Source organism: Hylaeus volcanicus, chromosome 1, assembly GCF_026283585.1.
Source record: "Hylaeus volcanicus isolate JK05 chromosome 1, UHH_iyHylVolc1.0_haploid, whole genome shotgun sequence".
Taxonomy (NCBI): domain Eukaryota; kingdom Metazoa; phylum Arthropoda; class Insecta; order Hymenoptera; family Colletidae; genus Hylaeus; species Hylaeus volcanicus.
Genome location: NC_071976.1, coordinates 30,519,150 through 30,542,818, shown reverse-complemented (window position 1 = coordinate 30,542,818; position 23,669 = coordinate 30,519,150). Strand labels below are relative to the sequence as shown.

The 23,669-nt window shown below is 45.3% G+C and overlaps 2 protein-coding genes across 5 annotated transcripts in view; both read left to right on the top strand.

Annotated features, from left to right (window-relative positions):
• Positions 1–10,129, top strand: part of LOC128872595 (leucine-rich repeat and calponin homology domain-containing protein) — a 36,970-nt gene extending 26,841 nt beyond the window's left edge. Inside the window, exon 13 of one of the 2 annotated variants that reach the window (XM_054115469.1) lies at positions 6,942–10,129. In XM_054115469.1, the coding sequence (XP_053971444.1) occupies positions 6,942–7,091 (150 nt within the window). In that variant the 3' untranslated portion in view covers positions 7,092–10,129. Of the gene's footprint in view, positions 1–650; positions 5,161–6,941 lie in introns of those variants that run through there. The other variant, XM_054115466.1, reaches the window with a different exon arrangement.
• Positions 10,130–10,398: 269 nt separating this feature from the next.
• Positions 10,399–23,669, top strand: part of LOC128879809 (homeobox protein aristaless-like) — a 120,551-nt gene continuing 107,280 nt past the window's right edge. Inside the window, exon 1 of one of the 3 annotated variants that reach the window (XM_054129314.1) lies at positions 10,399–12,732. In XM_054129314.1, the coding sequence (XP_053985289.1) occupies positions 12,582–12,732 (151 nt within the window). In that variant the 5' untranslated portion in view covers positions 10,399–12,581. The remainder of the gene's footprint in view (positions 12,733–23,669) is intronic. The other 2 variants (XM_054129304.1, XM_054129294.1) reach the window with 2 other exon arrangements.

Genomic DNA, 23,669 nt, shown 5'->3' with positions numbered 1-23,669 from the left:
CGGTACGTTTGTCCATGACATTTCCAGCAACTACTAGTCAGTCCCCGATTTCGATTCAGTCGCGAGGTTGTAACGATGCCCGTCCCTTTCCAAGCATATCTGTCCATCGAATCGCAAACCGTGATTTCGAGGAAAGAGAGGAGCAGAGAAGCTTTAGTTGCATGCGCCTAGATTCGTATTTTCGCTTTTGTGTCGCCTCCCATCGCTACGTCCTGCTCGCCTTCGATCCAACGATCCTCGCAGCATTAACCGTCTCCTCGATCGGCTGTGTTCCATTTTTGCGATCCTCCTCTATTCGAGCAAGCTTCTCTTCGTTTAGACCATTCAAACTAGGAACCAGAGTTGGGTCTGTTCATCGGAGATCGAAACAGTTCTGGAACCCATGGATACCTAACTCTGGAGACAATTGCTCTCTCGACGAAGCACCTCGGATCTTCGTTCGATATTCCTCTCAAGAGCGAACCTTTTGAATCGGATCGTTGATCACGCGAAAGGTGTTTCTTCGATGATAGCGGTACGATCGAAACGAGGATTGCTCGTTGCGTATCAAGTAGAAAAAGAGAAGTGACAGGGCTTTGTATGAGAAAAACACAATCGACCAGCGACGTGGTAGAGACTGGGACTGAGTAGTATCGTTGTTGGTGTTGCAGGAGGTGTTAATGGACGCGGACGCAATCATGGACGTGGGTTACATGGACGCGTACGGGCTGGAGGCTCTGGCGCGTCTCGTCTCCGCTCTTCTCCTTCTCCGCGACGAAGGAGAGAACGATACCGAAGAATCGGCCTCAGGTTCATCCCGTACGATTCAGGATCGCGTTCTGTCCGTCATGCTTCTCACGGCATTCCTGTCCACCTTTGTTCTCCTCTATCTGTTCCCTATCCCCGACTAAAGAAAGAGCGACGAAGACGAGAACGCCAGAGCGCTAAACGACGGAACGAACGACGCTCGCAAGAGAAAACCACCATCGAAGATTATTCCGACCTATCGAGACGCCACTCGACGCGACGGCTCGCAGAGTACGCGTTCTCGATCCTCCGATGAGCGGTCGACGGATTTTTCCTGTCGATCCTTCATCGCGGATCTCGATGAAATCATTCGGTACCTCTAGAGCGCCACGATACTTTTGCGTACTCTCTGACAGTCTTCGACGATTGTTTATGTTTTGGGGCAAAGCAAGCTTGAAGCAATTTTGCAATGCCACTGGGAACGCCAGCTTCCCTTTGTTTATCTTCTTTGTTTTGATCGAGTCGTGGCACTTTGACACCTCGATATACCGTTAGCTCTCCCAACATTTGGCTCGCGAGGAGCGGTCGCCTAATTGTTAATCTCCAATTTTTTTAACACTCGACACCGCGAGCAGATCGTTCAAAATATTACACTGTATTAATGTCAGGAGATAAAAGCAGGGTCACGTATACTTCTGGCCAATAATCAGGTCCCGATCGGATGCGTAATGTTATCGACAAGACTGCATCATGCCTAAGCAAAAGACAATAGCATATAAAGTAGGTAATCAAACTAATATTAACGAGACGTACATAAAATATAAAAAAACGCGAGAACAATGATGAATGTATCTATCATTTGTTTACAGTAAGCAAACACTGCCAAGCCCGTGCTTCCACGCAGAATGTCCATAAATATGCAAAATCAAAGTCGTAATGAAAACATGTGTCTTTCCATTTGCTTTTATGCGTTCGACGATGACGTGATTAATTTTTATCTCTCGTGCGGCACCGTTTGCCAACAGAGGAAATTCCAGTGTGATATTTTTCAGCTTTCGATCCGTGTGTTTAAATTTATTAAAATTGGAGACCGTAGATAGGCGACATTCCTCGTTAGTCGACGGAATCGCGGCGCTAGCTTTAACAAGGTTCGTTTCTTCACCTCCGTCGTTTGTATTCCAGCGCCTCGGCGAATAAGTATTCATTAGTCGTTAAGTGTATCAACTTGGGCAGCTTGATCGTGCATTTAGTCCGCCTAGTTGTAGGAATCGCTAAGTAGCGCATTAGGTTAGTTAAGTTTTCGGTACGGCTTTTTTTGGCGCCGCTAGAGATGGGATGGATACCAGATACTACCATATCATTTTATATAAAATCGTTTTGATACCTATATACCTAAAACTGTATGTGATAATCGATACTCTCGTGAAGGTATTACATGATTTTTTCCATGTAATTTACTCGAACAATTTCCAAGTTATTAAGAATAATCCGGGGACGCTAAATGGGGGCTCAAAAATGGAAATTAACACGTTCGCGCCGGCGTGTACCACCGGTGGATCATGTCTGCACGTGTATCGGATGGCGTGCACCACCGCGCCGCCCCCATGGGCGAGAAATGCAAATAGCAGCGTCGGCGTGAACGTGTTAATTCATGGACCCTGATTCTATGTTCGCTACGCTTCGACATTGTTTAACGTTTCCAATACTTTGGTATCGAACTGTTCGAATATCATAAATGGTATTAATCCTATCGCTAGGTATAGCCTTCGACGAATGAGAACGTGAAATCAAAGAGCGCAATCAAAGCTGCTGGAACGCTTCTCGCATATCAAACTCGATCGTCTCGCGAAAACATACCTTGATCGACGATCTAATCGACTCGACGTCGGCCCAAGGTGTTTTTTTCTCGCGTAATTTTTCTCTCGCCCAAGTCTAGATACAATAATTTCGTTGCCGACGAATCTCTCTCGATCCCGATACACCAATTTAAAGGAAGAAACGAATCGATTCTCACGGCTGGTATCGCGTAGTATAACCCGCAATCGCGACGGTGGCCAGAGTTTGGCACAACTTTCGTCTGGACAAAAATTCCCGAATAACGAATAAAAGACGAACAATTTTCCATTCGTCGATGAATGAAGATTGGTACCGTGGATGGAAATGATGTTTCGCGCGATATATAAAAATTCACGTTCAATCGTATACAAATTTTATTCGTCGTCCGCTGTTCGAATAAAAATCGTGCCCGTCGCCGATTGGCGGTGTTGAAACAGAGAAAGGGGAAGAAAGAAACGTTCGTGTATAGCCTCGGATGGTAGTATTTTTTTAAACGTTCGACCAATGAAATCGCCTACGGCTCTTTCAGGATTGATGGGTCTGTGATAGGTAGCCTTCGTGTACTACAGGATTCGCAAACAAGGTGCTAGAAATCTCTTTCGGTTTCAAAGATTTCCTATTTTGGTACGTAGGTCTTAACGCACATTTTTCGAACTTCTATCGAACGAACCGCGATTTCACCGTTCATTTCTTCTTCGCTATCAAATTCTCGGTTTTCGTTTGCGCCACGTCCGGGACAAGATGAGCTTTCGTTTTAATGGAAAGAGCCAGAGTTGGGCAGCGGTTCCTTTCTCGTTGCTTTGCTGTCTCCTTTTCGATTATCGCTCGAAACTTATTGGATCAATCAGAAAAATCATCGCTGTTCCCTCGGTAACAGAGAGCTGGGCATTATCTAGATCGAACAATTATTTAAGTAAAAAAGTCTTTCGAGTTACTTTCCATTTTGCCCAACGCTGGTGGGGACCGCGTGTAATCGACACACCACTCATACAAACACACACAATTCACCGACCGAGCTGTCTCGGTCGTAGCCTAAGATAATTCTACATATTTTCGTATGAACGCAAATTGAATCGGGAGAAACGAAACGTAGCGGGCGTACAACAAAGAACGTGTATCATTTAGTATATATATAACGCGCGTATAACTTATTCTTAATATATTCGTACGGTAAGAGATTATTGTCTAACGGTAAGAGTTTCAGGAGAAACGGATCCTCGAATCGCACGAAACAAAAGCCAATTTACTTCCGAATTTTGCGTCGAATTTCGTATACAGGGATGGCCATTCCATTCGAAACTTCGTCGATGAAAGATGCGGTTTTAGTGAGCGGTGGACCACTCTGTGCTTTTCGCAGTAGTCCAGTGCCAAACGCGACGAATAACCAGCGACGGGACTGATACTTATCTGGATAAATATTTCGAGTAACGAATAAATGGTCGGTAACTGTCCATTCGTCTCTTTTTGAACGAAAATTAGGATTCGAAATGCAGAATGAAGTGTTTTGAATACATAGAGATTTCATTCTTTGGTTGAATAAATTATGATTGGAGAGTTTTATAAAAGCTCGCCCGTCTCTGTCGTAGCGACTCCGTTTCTCCCTCGAGCTCCGCGTCGCTGCTACATCGAACGAAACTATGAGGGTGGAACAGTATAGCAAACAGTATAGTATAGAACAAATACATAGCAACATCCGGGCTCAGATTTTTCCAAACCAACACAAAGTTAAGAAACAGAAATTTATGAATAGATTGATTGGAATAGCCGAATTGGATACAACGACGTTTAACTGCAATTATTACAAGCAACACGCGTCATTAACATAATCGATCACTCGCTATACTTTCCACCCAGAATCGATCGAGAATGCACAAAGGAATTTTCATGGGAAACGAACGGCTTCTATTTTACGGTCTACGGTTAGATGGATAGAAACTTTTGAGAGCCAACGTTGAATTCTCTACCCCCTTTTTTAAACGTATACACTTGGAAGTTGCCGTGCCCCGAGTTCATCGTAAACGTACTTACACTTAATAACGCCAAAACGTACGGTTGTTTAAGGGAACGCGGCCGAATTATATCTTCCAGAAACTCCGCGTCGCTCTCCGCCCGAGACGAGTTCCGTTTCGCTGTATTTGCATTCATTTGAATGTTTATCGATTTCTAGTCCTCGGTGTTACACTTAATCTTAAGTTCAATCCTCGGTTCTAGTCAACAGCGGTTTGTTTAGTTTTCTGTAATCATTGTTTTCGCTTAAGTCACCCGTTTCGGTGAGAGGAACCCTTCGTGACTCGTTACTTAATATCTTTTAGTACTTTTGTTCCTTTCGTCCACTACTCTTCCGTCCGGTGGCGCAACCAGAATTTTCAAACAGGGCCTGGGCAGAATTCTTTTGCATCTCTATCGCTGAATGAAAATAGTTAACCCTCTGCTATTCCAGAAAAATAATTACACTTTCGTGTTGCTCCTCTACCATTATTTTGAATATTTTGTAAATTCACTCATAGACATTCAGGACACACCCTAGCCCACTGGTTGCGTTACTGCTGTGGTCCGATCGAGGACCATTGTTTTGAGGGCTGATGGCCAAAAGTTCGATCGTAGGCTCGCTGTCCGTGTTGGTAATTGTTCGTCGAAGATGGGCAAAATTCCAACTTCGGATACCGGAAGTGTTCACGATGCATCAGTATTAGTTGGATCACGGTCGAACGTGGCTCCGATCAGCGTATCGAATTAATCGCAACCGTAAGACTGTGTTTCAGTATAATTTTTTTGTGGTCTAACTATTGCCTTTGGCGGTCTGCCGCAGCGCTTGTTCTTTTTTTCCTTTCGTACGATTAATTTTTTCCTCACGCTTCCGCAAGAGAGGCTGCGTCGTTTATTCTACTCGCAACTATAGCGATAACGTAGAACGGACGCGTGATAAGGAGATCGAACACGAAATCATTCCGTTGCATTAGCTTGTATAATTGTATAATTTTTGTAAAGAACAGAGAGAAGGAGAAAGAGCGTATATATACATATATATAGATTATATATTATATATTATTATTATTATTATTATTATTATTATATTATATCATACTATATTGTATGAACACAGATATATGGTACGTTGAAGCTACTATTCTCTTTGGTCGTTTTATTTTTATTTGTTTCGTAAATTGTACGTAAGCTGACTATGAGCTTTAGATTGATCGCTCTGGAGAAATCGGTGCTTCGTTTTCTTTTTTTAATACCTTGTTGTTTTCTAAGCTTAAGCATTTTTCTACGAACTATCGAAAAGGCAAAGCCTCCTCCTCTACTATTTATTATAATTCACGTTCCTCCGATCGATCGTGTCTACCCGTAGCGCCCAGACGAATAAGTTTATTTGCCGCGTCGCGTTTGATTCAGGGATCTATGGGCGGAACACGATCGTTTTGCATCTTACCTTTCCATTTTTGTACGATCGAATTCACATACTATCGTTCGTCGAACGAATTCACAGGTTTGATGCGACCAGGACGTACCACTCCTTCGATCGAGATCAGTGTTATATTTATATTGCCCTCCCCTCCTCCTCTTATTTATGCCCGTAACACGAAGAAATTGTAGCTTCGTAACATTAACTATGAATCCTCGTCGCAGTCACGGTGAATCCGTACGTTATGCTCGCGCTTAATTTATATCGCAACGCAGCACGATGAGAACACGGTTACGCTATCGGAATGGGATCGAATTAAATCAGTCGACCGCCGAGAACAAAAAATAATACAGTCACAACAGTACACAATCTCTTGTTCGAAATCGTTTACGAATATAGAAGTTTCCGGGTATTCGAAATGTTAGTTAGATTCTTGTTGGTAAAGTGGAATATTCTCTATGTAGAAGTTAGCGACGTAGAGTAAGTACCCTGTAGGTAGGAATCGGCAATGCAGAATCCCAATTGGTCGCAGGTATCGACATAGCGTTTTTCATTATCGGCAGATTATTCTTATCGAAGTGTTCTGCACTACCGAGCCTATGGAGTACCTTAGACAGACCTCGTGTACTGATGTAAATCGATCGACAGTGGCTTCCGATTTTAACCGAGACACTCGTCCTGCGTTCCTGTGTTCAGTTGCTCCGATTGGACCCGGAGAACAACCGTTCGATACATTTTTTTCTCGTATGCTCGCGCTACAGCGCTGTACACGGTTTTGCATTCGAGGAACGTACTCTGTAACACCGATTGTACGACTAACACATAACGATTGTAACGCTATTTCCACTGATAATAAAATATTCTTTTGGTAAAATTCGCCCTGGACGAATCGAGTCGCGACTGGCTGTCCCCGACCTCCGTTGCAATTTCGTTGTTACCGAGTATTGTGGAATTTTATGCTTGTCGTTTTCAGAACCTAGTATGCTGCGCCAGCGACGTGTTAGAGGGTGGCCGAGGAGTGGTTCGCGTGGCTGTGACGGTCTCGGAGCTGCTGAGGTTCCATCAGACCCGTTCGCCGCTGCAGACGTCGTCGTCGACGGTGCAGAACCACGTCCCTGCTTAGCGCCAGACGATATAATTCCTCCGAAGGAACTCATCGACCACGGGGAGAAACAAACGGACACGGCCACATTTTTCCGATTGCACGACGAGAGGGAGTCGGAAACGATCCCGAATCGCGGTCTCTGGTTGGATCCTGAGACCACGATCGCCCGTGACCACGTTTTCCACCAACTGGCTCGAAGAATCGAGGGCACCTGACGCGATCGCCAATCTCGAGACTTTTATACTCCCCTTACCACGAGCGGCGCCAAATTAAAAATTCAAAGGAAGGTGTAGGTAATGCAGAGTGCTCTGTAGACAAACTTCGATAACGTAGAGTACTGGATCGGTAAGGAAAATCGCTTCGATGGGAATACAGAACTTTCTGTCGGTAAATCACGCGAGTAAGTTTGGTTTCTATGTTATCGAGTCTTATCTACAGAGAACTCGAGAGTACTGACTAGGTACCTCCTCTTATCTCACCAATCTATTATCGCTACATCGAATCTTCTTGTAAAAGCGAATACCATGATTCGTGTGTTTAGACACTGAGCATTTATTCCGTACTAAATGAATGTAGATTAACAGCATGAATCATGGTGCTTTTTATGGAGACCTCAGGACTGCACTCTTTGAGGTCGTTACCTTAATTCGGCCCTGATCACGCGCGTCAGGTGATCTCGTGCTGCAACTATTCGACGTAAACGTTAGACTACGACCAACCATGACACTCGAGTAGATATACGAAACTTTTGTATCGGAAGGACGAGCGTATCTTTGTACGGAAGAAGAGTAGCTGAGACTAGGGTAAAATCGTAGCCGCAGACGGCCACGTAGCGCAAATCAAACGACGATTAGAGGAGTTAATCGATATCGGGGACACTCTTTTAGGGCACTCTTTCTTTCTCCTGCAAAGCAGAATCACGTCGCAATTGATCAAGTCCTTCGTTAGGTAGTTCAAGAAAACTTAAGGAGAAAGATCCCTGTAAAGTTCACCGAGGAAATTTTACAAGAGATTTGCGTATCAGGTATTTCTATATGGATCCGTAGACCGAACCATTTACTGTTTAGTTGAATCTCTGGTTTAGTTGGACCATCTCTAGTTCTATGAAAGTGTCTCCAGTATCTGTTAGCGTCCTGTATATCCGTGCTTTCTAATAGCTGGTTACTACGAGACATTTGTATATCGTAACGTGGAACAATATTCAATCAAAAGAAAACAAAGACATCGAAATTCTCTCGACGTTCGAGCAACCCGCGATTAAATCCGAGCGTAACCGCAGCGTATCGAGCTGGTCAAGACGTTTCCCAATCGGATTAGCGAGACCCTATCCGTTTCTATTCGGGCATTATTCGGTTCGTTCCACGATGTTTTAGCAGTTTTACTCCCCTTGGAGAAACAGGTGTTCCTACCAGAGGAAGGTGGACTCTATATCGAGCAAATTTTAATCATAGTAACGATTCATGGTTGAATTAATCATTGATTCATTTCTGTAATCGACTAACGCTAATCAGTTAAGAATTAGTTGGCTAACGCCCAAGTCTGACTGGGACTTTTGCCCGTGTTTGATTAGTCTCGAAACGACGTGTACGCGTGACCGACAGCAGGCAAGCTAGGATTCTGCGCGAAGCGGACGGTAAGTTAGTTAGGAATTTTTTCAATGTCACCGATGATCGAGCGCGGACGTTCGATCGCGTGGATCGAGGCGCCGAGTATCGATCGTCGACGGCGACCCACCGATCGACGGGTCGTCGATATATCGAGAATCATTCGTGCGTTTAAGATTAAGGCCTAGGTGTTCACGGTAACGTATACCGACAAAGCGTTGCAACTTTATTTTCGTCGCCCATCTCTCAATTACTAAACGACGCGTATTCGACGATACCGAGCTGTTCTTTTCCGTCAAATGTATCGATTCCGAGTACCGACCAACAATTTAGTGATAATTGATTTAGTAATGATTCCCGAAACGATAACCCCGTTAGGTGCTAAGCGTAATATCGTTAGCTGTAATTTCTTTTTTCTTTTTCTTTTTTTTTACGAGTGACCGCGTAAGGGGCACACGAAGGATCTCATACGTTGTGATCGGTAAGGTATCGAGCGTTTTGAGTTTCGGTGTCTAGCTAGGGGGAGCCGTCTCGATACGTTTCAAGGAATTTTTCTTTTTCTTGGTCTGCAAAGGGTCAACAAAACTGATAGTAAACGTTTTCCGAACTCCCCCCACTGAACACCGATCATAGATGATTATATCATGTATTCGTATTTATTGTGCCAAAGATATACGTTAATTCTTCTCTCTATCTTTCGCGTCGAGGACGAACCAGCTGAGGGACGGCGTCTCGAAATCGTCTCCGAAGGTAGAACACTGCCATGTCACGTTTTCAGCGAAGGTTCCTCTAAGGTAATAGAGTCGGACGATAAGAGCGACCGTCTCTCTTATATCGATTCGAAATCGTTCTCGACGCTATTCGTTCTTCGAACATCGACACTGTCTGTCAAGCGCAGTTGCGTTTTTCTTCGAAACCCTTTCGACTCTTCGTCTATTTACCTACTTTCTCTCTTTCGCTTCGTTTCGTTCGGCCAGCACCGTTCGTAGGTACACGCGAATTTGTGAAGCGACACGTCGCTGCGGAATTGCATTATTATTCGCTCAAAAATCAACCGTGCTCGCGCGTCTTTCGTTGGAATCGTGCGAGGAAGAACGCGTTGGCGAATCGAGCGGCCATCGATTTTGGAGCACCTCGATCCACGAGGTACCGAGAGACAGTATTACTCATGTCCGGGAAGAAAATACCGGAACGAAAATTCGAGATTATCTGCGTTTACCGAGTTGGTCGACCTGCTCCAAAACGCTTGGTTGTTCGACTAATTATTATAAATACGTCGCACGTAATATATTTAAAGAAGTAACGGATACAGTGTATAAAATAAATCGAGAAAATCTCCGTATGTCTAATCACTGGTGTAGTTCTTGAACGACCTGAAACCTAGTCCACTTTTTACATTCAAATATCACGCTCGGGCAACCCATAACACTCCTGTACTCCTCTATCAAAATCTACCTCCAACAACTCCACAACGAGAGCACTGTTTGTCAAACCTACTCGCAAGGATTCAAGTTTATCGATAAAGATTGCCAATCACCGATGCCTATCGTACCTTTGAACGTCAACGATCACAAAAATGTTTATCCACGAAATTACGAGGATGAAAATGAACGACAGGTGGAGTCCAAACATAAGTAGCGAGCGTCCGAAGAAAATTACGAACGAGGAGGTGAAGGAGAAATCCCAATGATCAACCCCATGGAAAGGCGAGTCCATGCTCCTCGGTGTATACGCGGTGGGACCAGCGAACCAGGTGGGAAACGACGTGGGTGGACCACGATGGGCGGAGTTGGAGGCTCTAGAAAACTCCATTTTGTTCGAGGAAGGCGGTCTCGGTGTTCCACCTTCCCCTCTACCAGGTGGGTACCACCTCGGGACACCTTCTCGAAGTGGAGGGAACGCGAACGCGAACATTGCCGAACAGGAGTTCGCGATACGCGTGTGCTCGCTGCTGGCCGGTTCTGCTTCTTCTCTAGTAGTCGCGTGGCTCCCTGGAAACCCGTGCTCCGTCCGCTTTACTCGTCCACTCTATCTATCGTCCGTCACCTGTCAACCGTCGTGCCACCGCGTTAGTTCGCGTCTGCCGCCTCTCGAGATCTTTTCGATCGTGTCGCGGATCCTGGCTGTCGAATCGACTCTATACACTATCGATCGAAGAGTGTCCTGGCACGCGTCAGATTGTGAATCACGTCGACTGGTCAGCTCCAGATAGTGTCCTCTTTAACGTCCAGAGATCATTGGTCGAGAAATACCCAGGCGCTTGCACCGTTAGATTGTGAATTCCGAGTATCGACTCGCCAGCTTTAGATAAAGAAGTGCCCAGAGCCCGGAGACTGTTGGTCGAGAAATCCTCTGGCGATTCGATTGTTAGATGGTGGATTGTGACTGTCGCGCGATTCTAGACTTCTGAGAGCGTCGATTTAAAGATCCCTGACATTTGGAGCATAGTGAATCGTAGCTGCCATGTGACTCCAGCCTCCGTGATCGTTGTCTCTAGTCTTTGGACTCCCGTGGACCCTATCACTTGATCCTGGAGTCCTTGTATCGAGTCGAGGAATTTTGAAACCTCGCTACATGGTCCATTAAATCCCGACGAGTGACCGTGAGCCTCCGATGATACCCTTTAAGGAGCTATAGACCCCGAAGAACTCTCGTGGGAGTCGAGAGGGACGCGCGGAGCGATCTGGCAAGGGAGCGCAAAGAATGATCAATGATCGAGCGGTTGGCCCGCTCCGTTCACGGAACCAGAGCACCGCCTGTGAGTTCTCCGCCAATGAGGACCCTTGGCGAGCCGTAAACACAACAAGAGAGGACGGGTGCGCCGTGACTCGAGCCCAGGTTCATTGATATTTCCAGGTAACGCGAAAGCCGTTCTCGCGGTACACAACAGAGTACAAGGTGTATACAGAGTAGTTTTTGCCGGGCGCCGAGTACAAGACGAGAGACACGTTTAGTCTGCAATGGTACACGCCAGTGATAACGATCCAATTCGCCAAGACAGTGAATTTTCCCATTTCCGATTGGAACTGCAAGGATCAACGAGACTGGATCTAACAGTCGTCGATACCGAAAGGTTTCGAACAAGTAGCATAGTAGCAAACGAAGTCGAACGATCGAAGTGGAACTGCAAGGATGCGTACTGCTAGCAACACTGGGTTTAGACGAGGTCTCGAGCAAGTATAGACGGATAAATACAGTTTCCAGTGTGATTAAATGGTACTAGAAGTGGATGAGGTTGAAGTGGAGCTTCAAGGTCTCGAAAGGGTTCGAGAAACATTGAATCTCCGGCGAGAATCTATCACACTCGGAGTCGACCGACTAGCGATAGAGCATCACCGACCTAAACGTTCCTCGACACTGACATAACAGTATCGATATCGAAAGAGTCCAAGCGTCAGCACAGACAATTACGCATCAGATTTCTGGTGCACGTCGACGTCGGTTACTCGATACAAGAATCTGGAGTTCCACCGACAGACTCGATAAGCCGGGCAGATATCGTTCGATGATATCGAGCGTCGCGATTAGGATCCTTTCCGTTCGTCGAACTCGATACCGTGTCCGAGACCTTTCGAGGATCGCCACGTACAGCGAACGCGACACCGGCGTCGACATTCCGCGCGAAATCACGGTTGACTCGAGAACGAGGAGGCTGCACGAGGGTTGAAAGGATCTATCGATCGTCGAGCTGCGCGAGGAGAGATCGAGTCGCGCGGCGTACGATGCCGACAAAGAGGACGTTTCGGTTTCGATTTCGATCTCGATTTCGACCATCGGTGTGAATCGCGAGAGAACGATTAGCTTCTCGCTCCTTCCTTTGTTTCTTGTTTTTTTTTTATTGTTTTTTTTTTTGTAATCCCGATCGCCTCGGTTTCCCACGAGTGGAATATTGTGCGAGTCAACGATGGACCTGAGCACAACGCCGAGGAGAGCGACGGAGGGTGTGGGGGACCTTCAGAAAACGCGAGTCGCCAAGAGCGTCTTCAGCATCCGCAGCTTGGTCGACGTCGAGGAAGCGGACCTGCCCGCCAACGACGACACGGACAGGGCGCAAAGTGAGTTCGTCGCTTGGTTTTGTTTATTCTTGGGACGCGTGTCGCGGAAAAACTAGAGTACAATCTATTCTGAATAATAACTAATTATAATACTTTGTTATTGTACTTTGTATGTCTCTTCTTTATGTACTGGACCAATGAATCGAATCATCGATCTTCAGCATGCGAAATAGACATGGTGTCGACCCTTTCTTTCTATGCTTATTCGATTCGACTTGGTTCGTTATATGAATTCCTGACTCGATTCAATTAATTTATCTCTGTTCTTACGTAACTGGAATAATCATTGGATAAAGGAAACAATCGTTCGGCTTCGTCTAACGTTCGTGGTCCAAACTGTCCGCCCCGAAATGGTTAACAAAACGAACGGTACAATATCAGTCGATGATATACACTCGAACTCGACTATAACGAGCACGTATAAAGCGAAATCGCCGGTGTAACGAGCAAAAACCCATAACGAATTTAATTTACGCTTATTCCCATACAATTGTTCACTTTTACAGCTTTCATAACTGCGCGCGAATACCGCACACATTCTTCTAATAAAAATTCTTTCGAGAGGAAATTGAAGATATTTCCAAACGAAGTCGATAAAAGAACCATCAACCCTTCGGATTCGTAAAGTCTAATTGATATCGTGCTTGTTATTAATTCGAATTGTTTCCAATTAGGGGCAAACAAATCGCGATCAACGTCAAACTCGTCCGTAGTATATACACGCGTATTAGTATAAATAATATTCTATTGGAAATGGGGCTCGCTATTAAGAAAAGAAAATCGAGAAAATTATATTCAACAAATTTGATCGCATAATCGATCGAATGATAAACACGTTAGACACCAAGGTACGATTGAAAATATATATAAGAAGAAAAGCGAGAATCGTGTACACGTAGAATCACAGGAATAAAATCCCGGGCAACGATTAATAGATTCAACGAAATAGTTGACATCGTAACATACGGAATTGCTTGTTTACGAATTGTGCTACGTAAAAGCCTCGGGCTGTGATTAGAACCAATTAAACTGCAGATACTAGCGATGTTAATAAGAGCGGCGGTAATCTAAAAAAAGAAAATTAAATCGGCGAGCAGGAAACGATCATGAATAGTCAACAGATTAACACGGATCGGAGTAGGAATGTAGTCGCGATCGGTTCTCTCCGCATTTGCAACCTAGTTTGCACGCAACAAACTGCATAAATTTATGCTAATCTCCGCCGAGACCGGCGATATGATTTTCCCCCGATACGGTGATCGAATCACGCCAGCGAGGCGAGCAAAATTTCATCTCGATCGATGGGAGACCGAACGACCGATCTCCACGATACCGCGGCAGGACTGGGCACCTCGAAATCTTGTGGGAAACGGTGAAACCTGATCGTCTGTACACGGAAGGTGAATCAAAATATTGTCGAGATAACAGATGACCAAGAAACACATCCTACGACGATTTACTCGCCACGTTTCTTCCGCGTTTGTTGTAGAAGTAATCGCTCCAGATTACGAACTTTCCTAGACGAATCGTCGCGAGTGTTGACGATTCGGAGTCTCGCCAAAGCCAGCGACGCTCCATCGCAAGTTCATTCGGGTACCAGGGCAGAATAGTGTGTAAACACGCTGCGCGAAATCGCGACTCATTCAAGGCGAGACGACTGTCAGAATTCCAGACTATCGCACAGTGGTATAAGCATGTTACGTAAAATTTAGCGGTGTTCCTTTTCTTGACAGGTGGTCATCTTCCAAGTGACCCTCTAATAAACCTCGTTCATGGCCATTTGTAAAACGCACATATACGTTAGCTCTACCGGAAAGTTCTGTCCGTTTTTAGAACGAAACAGAATAATACATTTTCCATACCTTGAATAAGTTTTATTGAATAATATAATTTTGATCATTTTCAATGAATATGCGTATATTTGTTGAAAGTTGTAACCGGAACGGACAGAACTTTCCGACAGGGTTAATAGAATTTAAACAAAAATTTGTCTTACTCCCGAAGATACGTGTAAACAGCAAGTAAGAGGCAAAATGAGGACCGGTGTTCGTTTCCTTGGAATTAATTCCCGAAGCAGGGATTTGCTCGAACTTTTCCTACGCTTTGAAAAATCTGTGCATCGAGGATCCTCCCTCGGGATCTACGCGGAGCGTGTCGTCGAAATGAGGTCTCGTCGATCGCGGCGACGAACTTTCCAGGAACCGAACCGCCCGGCATTCCGCGGCCGAGAAACGCTCCGGCTTCGAGCGTACTTTTTTGCCAGCGAGCGCCTTTTGTGCTTCGTGCTTCAGCAGGAACAACCAGTCCTTGTAGAGCGATCGAGTCAATTAAGGCTCACTTATACTCGGTAAATTGCGATAAGACGACGATTAAGTTGAAATTAGTTCTCCTGCCCCCGTGGATCTTGCAAAAAGTGTATCAATGTCGTTATTGCCGACACGTATCGAAGGTAAATTAATACTCGTTTCTCAACCGTTCCAATTAAACGAGTTACACGAAACGAGCATGGGATTTCTTTGCCCGACGATCCAACCGTTTCAAACTTGCTCCCACAACGGGAATCCCCCGATGGCTCGATATTTAAGTAATCTTCGAGACGGTGACGGAGCTCGAGATGCCAAAGATAGCGATGCAAAGTTTTGGGCAGCTTGCAACTATCCGAGGTTAAAGTTTCAGAAGGTATTTGCGATAAACTCTGACGACAAGTTCTTCGATAAACCAGGACTGTGCATTGGCGAGCCTTGCAGACAGGATGCACTGCACCGATCGGTCGATATTTAACCCTTTGCACTCAAGGTATTTTCTTCTGGTATTTGCCAGAATTCTAAGCTATCTAGATTTGAGAATAAGGTCACCTTTACCTCGCCGACAATCATTTTATTGGCACTTGGAGTTCCAAAGAAATTAAACCTAAAGAACCATTAGGTATTGTAGATTTGCTACGTGAAACCTAATGGTGACTGAGAGTCACATCTCAAAGGGTTAACACGTTCTCGCCGGCGCTGCTATTTGTGTTTCTCGCCATGGGGCGGCGCTATGGTGCACTCCATCTGATAGACCCGCGAGCGTGAGTCACCGGTGGTACACGCCGTTCGATGGAACGTACAAGTGCGAGCCACCGGTGGTACGCGCCGGCGTGAACGTGTTAAATTAGCTTCTAGATTCAGATGCAGAGTTCCGTCTCGATTTGGAAAAGCTGAGAAAACGTCTCGACCGGCCGCGTTTCTAGCCGGTCGATATGCAAACTAGCTGGCAACCGCGATAACTCGCATTACTCGACTTTCCTCTCTCGGAAAATAAATAGCGAATTACCATTTAGCCGTCGGCGATAAAACCGAAACGAGCCCGCGCACCGCGATAACGGAATCTCATTCCGCGAGTGTAGCGTATCGCCTCGTTATCGAGTAATTAACAAGATAGCGCGCCGATTAACAAATTACGTACGCGCGCGGGGTCGTCGGGCGAGACGGTGTCGCCTCGCGCATATTAACACTTTCGAAGAGGCGCAAACCCATGCTGCGTACTCGAGTAGACAGTCACGTACAATATGAAGCATCCTTTTGGAATTAATTCGAAGAAAACGGATACACGTCAGGATTTTTCCTCTTCCGTAATGTTTATATGTACTCTTTGGGAGTAGGGAAATATTTGTTTAGTTGTTTGTATGCGTGATCGAAATGTTCTATCGATTTCGAAGTAATCAGTGCAAATAAATTGTGTCTCTTTCTTCGTAGCATAAATTTCTCTGGCCCGTCACGAGAAGATATTTTTAAGGCAAATAAAAGAATTCGTACACGAGCAAAGTCGATCATTCGTGATCGGTTCTTTTAAGCACTCTCTGAGTCACTTTGTTCTCCGACACGACGCGATTAGGCTTCCGGCTCGGGCTAGTCGCTCCGAATTAACGTTGGCGTCAATGTACACAATATCATCCAGGTAGATAAAGCGTATCGGTGGGACGAGCGTGCACCGAAATGCCGATTGGTTAGAGGAAGACACGCGTTGGTCAGCTCGTCGAGCACTCGACGAGTAATTTCACTAACAAAGTAGCGTCAGGTCGTTCAACAATTACGTTCATATTAACTGGGGCGTATCGCGTCGTCTTATCGTTTCCTTGGTCTTGTTTTTTTTTCCCTTCTATGTATTTTCTCACGAACTAGAACTCGCGATCATGGCATCGTGGCGTAGATAATAGTACACGTATACACGTGTGTATCATTTTCATGCATACTTTGATCAATGATTTCTCGGATTGTGCCATATTTCGCGTCTCGTAAAGATAAATTTCCATGCCTCGAGTGTCCAGATCATTGGGTAGATAATCTACCCGTACTTTTAATTATTGCCTCATTATCGGTATAGTTTGTGTAAATATTTCCCCAACAATATTCAATGCTTACTTCTTAACAGCAAATATTCTTATAGAAAATATACGCGTTCAATTTCGCGAAAAAAAATTGTTGCTATGCGCAAAAAACTGTCACCTGCGTTTAAACGCGATGAATGTTTTCTTGTAGTACGATTTCTTTGGTCAAATATCGTGATTCGAGATGAGATATTAACGTTGCTCGTACATTAGTTTATGAAATATATTCCGCATACGTTTTGCATATGTTTCTCGCATTATCATATGCCACAAATACATAAAATCCACGGTCCAATCGTTATATGTCACAAGCGACTCTCGTCGTTAATTATTTATTTACAATTCGATGACTGCGCTATTTCCGTGCGTACAAGTTTCTCGATGATGATGTCAAATCGTTCATCACTGGATAACTGTTACCGATTACTTAAGTTGGAGCTCAAGTTAGAGAGAAACGGAACGAGATTAATTTCTTCTTCCTGTATGAGGTCTCGCGGTATTTTCATAATTACTACGTCGACCGCCGTGTGATGCATATATGTATGCGGTTAATGTATCGATCACCGCAGCGTCATTTCTTTAAAGCAGGTAAAATACGAGCGCGGGAGGACCTATTATCCGATCCGATAAGGGGATGTATTGTTTGCGGGAATTTTCGAATAGCGAATTATTTTTCTGGGATAGCAATCAAATATTGGAATAATCGCTGTTTTGAAGTAGATAAAGAATTATTCATAGGAATGTTAAGAAGCGACGATAATCGTTAAAGATAATCGATGCGTAATCGATTGGATGTGTTGGAGTTTTGCGAGAATAAACTAGTATAATTTCAAGGTTTCACTGTGCCTTTGCTCGATTCACGAAGGAACACGCGGTCGAACGCGAACGGCATAAAATAAATAGTATTCCACGCGGGTGAAACCGCGAGGCACAGCTAGTCCTAAATAAAAATCGAGGATAGTCGACGGTGAGTCCTGAAGATTTAAAAACTCATAAACTCTGAGGAGTAATCGGTCGCCATTGTCCGGAAATGGCAGTCTGCTCGAGGGGTTGTGTTCCTCCAATGAGACACCCCCTTTTACCAGAAGGGTAGTTCTTGGTCGATTGGCTTTGATAGAGGGTCGTCTCTCAGCAGGGCGATTCTCCAGTCGAGTTCGCCCATCGTCGACGAAGGAATGGCGCCGAAAATGTCGCGTCCTCCTGCAATCATAGATTTCTATTAATTTCGGGTATTTCGATAACCAAAAATTTTATTTACCGACAGATTTACAAACTTTGCTTTTTCTCGGCAGAGTTTTAAAAATGCGTTTAGCTATGAAAAATGTCTAACTACTTTTTTACACTAGCCTCTGTATCGGTCACACGCCGGTCTGTAGTTTTTACTATCAATTTAGCCAAATTTTGACGTCCCCAGGATCGCAGTCAACGTGTTAACAAATGTAGCACGGTCCCAAGCGATCGATCGAGGCCCTGAACGTCGTTCCCCGAGTCTTCAGCGTCCAGAAAGCGCGGATTCTCAGAGCTGGGTACATAACAGCCCCTAACATCCCCTAACGAGGCAGCCGAGCAGTAGCTCGAGCAAACGTGGCCGGTCTCGCGCGCACGCGAGCGACTGTGTGGGTCTTAGATACACTGTAAGGACCCTTAATAACAATGTCGTTTATAGTTAGTACATGGGCGGAGGTTAGTTAGCGAGGATCGCGGATGCTCGTCGGCGAGGGGCAAGAGAACGCTAATAAAACACAATTAGCGAGCTCTACCGGGCCGACCAATCACCGGGTTCCGCGGTCTATCGTGTACGCACGCGTAAAACTCTGGCCACCGGTTATTTATGGCTTTCCCGGCGCGCGTTATTGAGAGGAGGGCATGTTCCTTTCTTTTTCCCAATCAACCTGGTCGTTGTTACGAGCCGACGCCGCCGCCGGGACCTTTCGAACCCTTCCACTCGCGCCGACTGATCGTATTTATCCTGGCCAACGGGGAACGCGATCGCCACACGATCCTAGAGCATACACGCTTCGAGTATACACGCTTTTGGGGGGAAAATTGGGTCTCTAAGCTTTTTTCTGGAGGCCCGAGACAAGTTTTCACGTTGGCATGCATTCCTAGGATATCAAAAAAGTCTTGTACCATCTGTTGCTTAACGATCTCCCCAATTTCTTTGCTCTCGCGCACCCAGCTTGGACGCACCATGCGGTCCCTACGACGTCGTAGAAGTCTTGTACTATCCGCTGCTTAACAATCTTTCCAATTTCTTTGCTCTCGAGCACATAGCTCACGCACCACTCCATCTGTTACCGGAACGAAAACTGCGTCGCTCCATTCGCGACTTTTTCTCCCTTCCTCTTAATCGCGTAAGCACGAATGGCAATTTTCCTCGTTACGGTTTTTCTGGATGACGCGACGAGTCGAATTCGAAGGAGGCGGGACCGTTTCTTCTTTCTTTTCGCCGCGGGACTGGCAGAAGAGTTTAAGGAGAAGGGGAAACCAGCCGCAGAAGGGGCGAGGGCGAGTCTTATTACGGCGAGCAGAGTCGCGAGCATGCTGGCGCAATCAAATAAATTAGCCGGAATTACGCGGCTCGCGGAGCGATGCTAGCGTAGGCGCTCGTTCTCGCCACCAATTAGCAGAGCTTTATCCCGCGTATATTTCACCTGGTCCGGTCGCGTATCGCTTTCCAAGAAATTTGTGGCTGCTCTCCGAGTCGCCGCAAACTCATGATTCCTTCGGCGCTCCTTTGTTCCATTTTACTTTTTCTTTATTTGGAACAACTTTCGCTGATTTTCTCCCTGAAGCTCTCGCGTCTTTCGGAATTTTTATCCCAATGACTCGACGACGGTTGAACATTTTACATTTCAGGCTTTGAAGATTAATTTTGTATGTGCGAGACTCTGTAGGGCCAATTTTTTGAACAATTGAATAATTATACGACAGTTCACTCACTCTAAGAGGACGCTTCTCCAGGCCCTAACTTGAAGACTTCCAGAGGATAGTAGATAGCAGTAGGATAGTAGAACTAATATGTGAGTTATTGCGGGGGTTAAATAAAAAAAAGAAAGAAATACGGAGTAATTCTCCAAGCAGTGCAACAGTGGTCGCGATAAAGAGCAAGATGGTGCCCGAGGGGGTTAATCGAGCAAGTTGGGTCGCGCGCAAACCCGACGTCCATCCATTCCCCGAGCGTGGACCATTAAAGCGCATTACTCGGCTAATACATGATTGTAAAATAGAACAAGTACGAGGGGAAAGGCGAGGTTTGCCCCATCGTGGCACATCGATCTCGGCTCGGGCCGTTTCAATAGCTCGCGAAAGCGGTTCCGCTCGTGTAATAGGAGTGCTGTAATCGGCTAACGAGCCACGATCCTCGTGGGAGTGAGGATGTGGCAATGGCGGCGTCGTAGGTTCGGGGTATAATAACGGCAACAATATCAAACGACGCGACGCGCCGCGACGCGGATAGGAGCGAACCGAAACGGTTACCGCGTAATTCTTGCGTGACGCGTTATTAGCCGATTGGCTCATTAATCGCTCCGTCGGCCCGAGACAGCCCGAACCCTCCCCTCTTCGTTCCCCGCTACCCTCTCTTCCAGCCGTTTCGATACCGAGTAATTGCTAATCGCTAATTGCGAGCTCAAACACTCCATCCAATTAACCCCTCCCATCGGCTCGATACCACGCCGATCATGCCAGTGCGCGTACGTCGTCCTCGCACCTCTCTTCACCTTCGAATTCACCCTGGCGAGCTCGATCATCGACCGGGCTTTTAACAGCGAAGAATCTAATCGACAGCGATGCTTGATTGTTTGGTCAAAAGGGATGAAAGTTACCACTTATCGACTTTTATTTTTGAGTCGGCTTGAGAAATCTGCGAACGCGACACTGAAGGGGTAACACCACTCTAGTGTCTGAAAACAAAAGGCGTAACTTCGATGAATAACTTTGAGAGTATCGCGAAAGGAATAGGATTTCAGCGTGTTAAGGAAAAGTCCTGTCACCAATTTGTGGGTGACGTGGCGTCAACGTGGTAATCCTCTGTAAGCTCAATTATTTTTAAAGCAACCACCCTAATGTCCCTATTATATTATTATCATTAAAAATTGTCGAAACTCGACGTTGTCGATGATTCCTATTCGATGTCCTATTAAATTTTGAAATATTGTTACAGTATCATATTTAAAAAATATAAAAAGCTGAAGAGAAGGCCAACCTCCCAAACGAAACCCTCCGATAATTTCCTCGCGCGAGTATCGTCTCTGCCAGGAAGTTCGCCGTTTATTCAACCGGAAAGAACCCCGCGTGTATAGAAATGAAAAATAGTACCAGATGCGGAGTTAATTCCTGCCATAGCAATTTCCTCTAGTTGCCCCGACGGAACGTTTATCCCGTTTTTCCGTCCACTATTATAGCTTCTTCGATTTACGCAAGCATCACCTGTTAACGGGACGGGCCTAATCGTTGCTCAAACACCGGCGTCATGTGTCGTGCGGCGAACGGCGTATTCCCTCCTCCGCGGCTCGTTATGTACCCCTGGTTCCTCGTCTTCGCTAATGAAATTTCTTCTCTGCGAGCGTAAACGCGTCCACGAGCGGCCGTGGAGAGACTGAGAGAAGCACGGGTACCCCTTTCGGATCAATTAGGGCTAATAAATGGCGTCCACGGCGGGGTCGTCGTTGCCACGGCGGAGCGGGGCACGGGGACGAAGGGAAATATTATTCCGAGCGGGCCGTCAGGTCTGTGGGTTTATGCTATTAAAAATGTAAATATCTGCCGGCGGCTCGTTACCGGATGTAAATATGTTGGCAGCCCGAAACCAGATGGAGAGGGGTAGATTTCCAGCTCCTTTGTTTCGTTATTTATTGGAATGTGGGCCACGGCTGCGGGGAAACCCACGCTTCCCGCCCCTAACCTCCGAGGAACCATGCGCGTCTCGTTCTCGACCTCTGCCTCTCAAACGTTTTAATCCACACAATTCGCGAATGAATCTTACGAGCATCGTTCGAGCCTTCTTATGTTAGAATTAATTAGAAACGTATTTTTCTGTGGGTGCTTACGATCGTGCTCGAGGATAAAAGCTACCCTTGGAGTGAAATACCATTTTAAATAATCGCGTATAAAAAGAATTCACTAAATTGAAACATGGTGAATTCTTCTTACTTGGCAACCCAACGAATTCAAGTGTAACACTCCGAGGATGATTTTAATCAAAGGAATGGTCAGCATCGAATGAGTTAAGCGGGGTCCTCGCGGTCAGATTAAAAACCTAGAAAGCCAGAAACCCACCCGACGCTTTCCTTTTCCCTCTCCCGCCCCGCTTTTCAGTTTGATATATGACTCAATAAAACGAGACCCAAGGCGGACCCCGTGTAAATATCATAAGTAGAATGTTCACCTCGTTAACTCGTGCTCCGTTCGCGGAACGCATCGACATCCAACGATACGAGGGGGGAAAAAAAAGAAACGAAACGGAGATAGAGAGGGGAGAAAAGGCATGGGAGAACGCGAGACAGAGACACACGCGCGTATCGAGTGAAATGCCAATTAGAAATTAATTAATGAAGATGCCGTAAATCATTCGGGGAGAAATAGAGCCTCGCTCCACTGGTTTATTCATAGAACAATAAACTAATGTGGACGGATCGTAAGTCATATTTTATCCGTGGAATTCTACATGTTGGTCCAAGTCGTGCAATTTATGCCGTGTACGATAATACCGAATAACGCACAAATATTATGTTGCGCTTGTACGACCGATGGGACTTTAACCGTTAGACAAATAAATGATACGTTTGTGTAAAAATAGAGTAATGTTCATTTGTAGGGTAAGTGGACAGAAACAATGGGCGAAAATGAGAATGACGCGTATACGTAATTATTACTGGCTACCTCGATAAATTACCATTACTTTTATCTTTTCTATGGTTCATTTCTACGAAATACGATATAATTTGACTTGCACGTTCACATTGTTACAAATGTTTTCTATCCTTGCGTCGTAGTTATTCAAGTAGTGCCACAATTAGCCTAATCAATGATTAGGTTTCGCTGTTGCAATACTCTATTACCAAAGGATTCTAATTATAGAAGTATTATAGAAAACGAGAGCGACCGCAGCCTGAATTATTTTTGACCTCTGAAAAAAAAAAATGATTTAATACGTTACACGTGATTTTTAATAAAAATAGCTTCGCAAATGTAGCAGAAGCAGAGTTAATGGAATAATACCCGACAATAAAAGCCTAATAATGTCCCTTCTTGTTCTATGATTACAAGCATTATTATAATAATACCCATCCAATCGCATTCTAAAAGCGACGCAACTCACGTACGTCCAGTAAACGCTGAATCTACCACGTCGCAGTGGAAAAATATGTAATGAGAAATTGATTATTCCCAACCGAAGCAATAAATTGCTAAACCGTCTCGCGAGTGTGTAAAAAACGTCAACACGAAGACTACCACGGTGGTCTCTCGGATATACACGTAACTCGGACGCAAATACGCATCGAGACGACTGAAAAGTAACGCTAACCTAGCACAACGAAGCATCATTATGTTGTATCAATCGTTATCA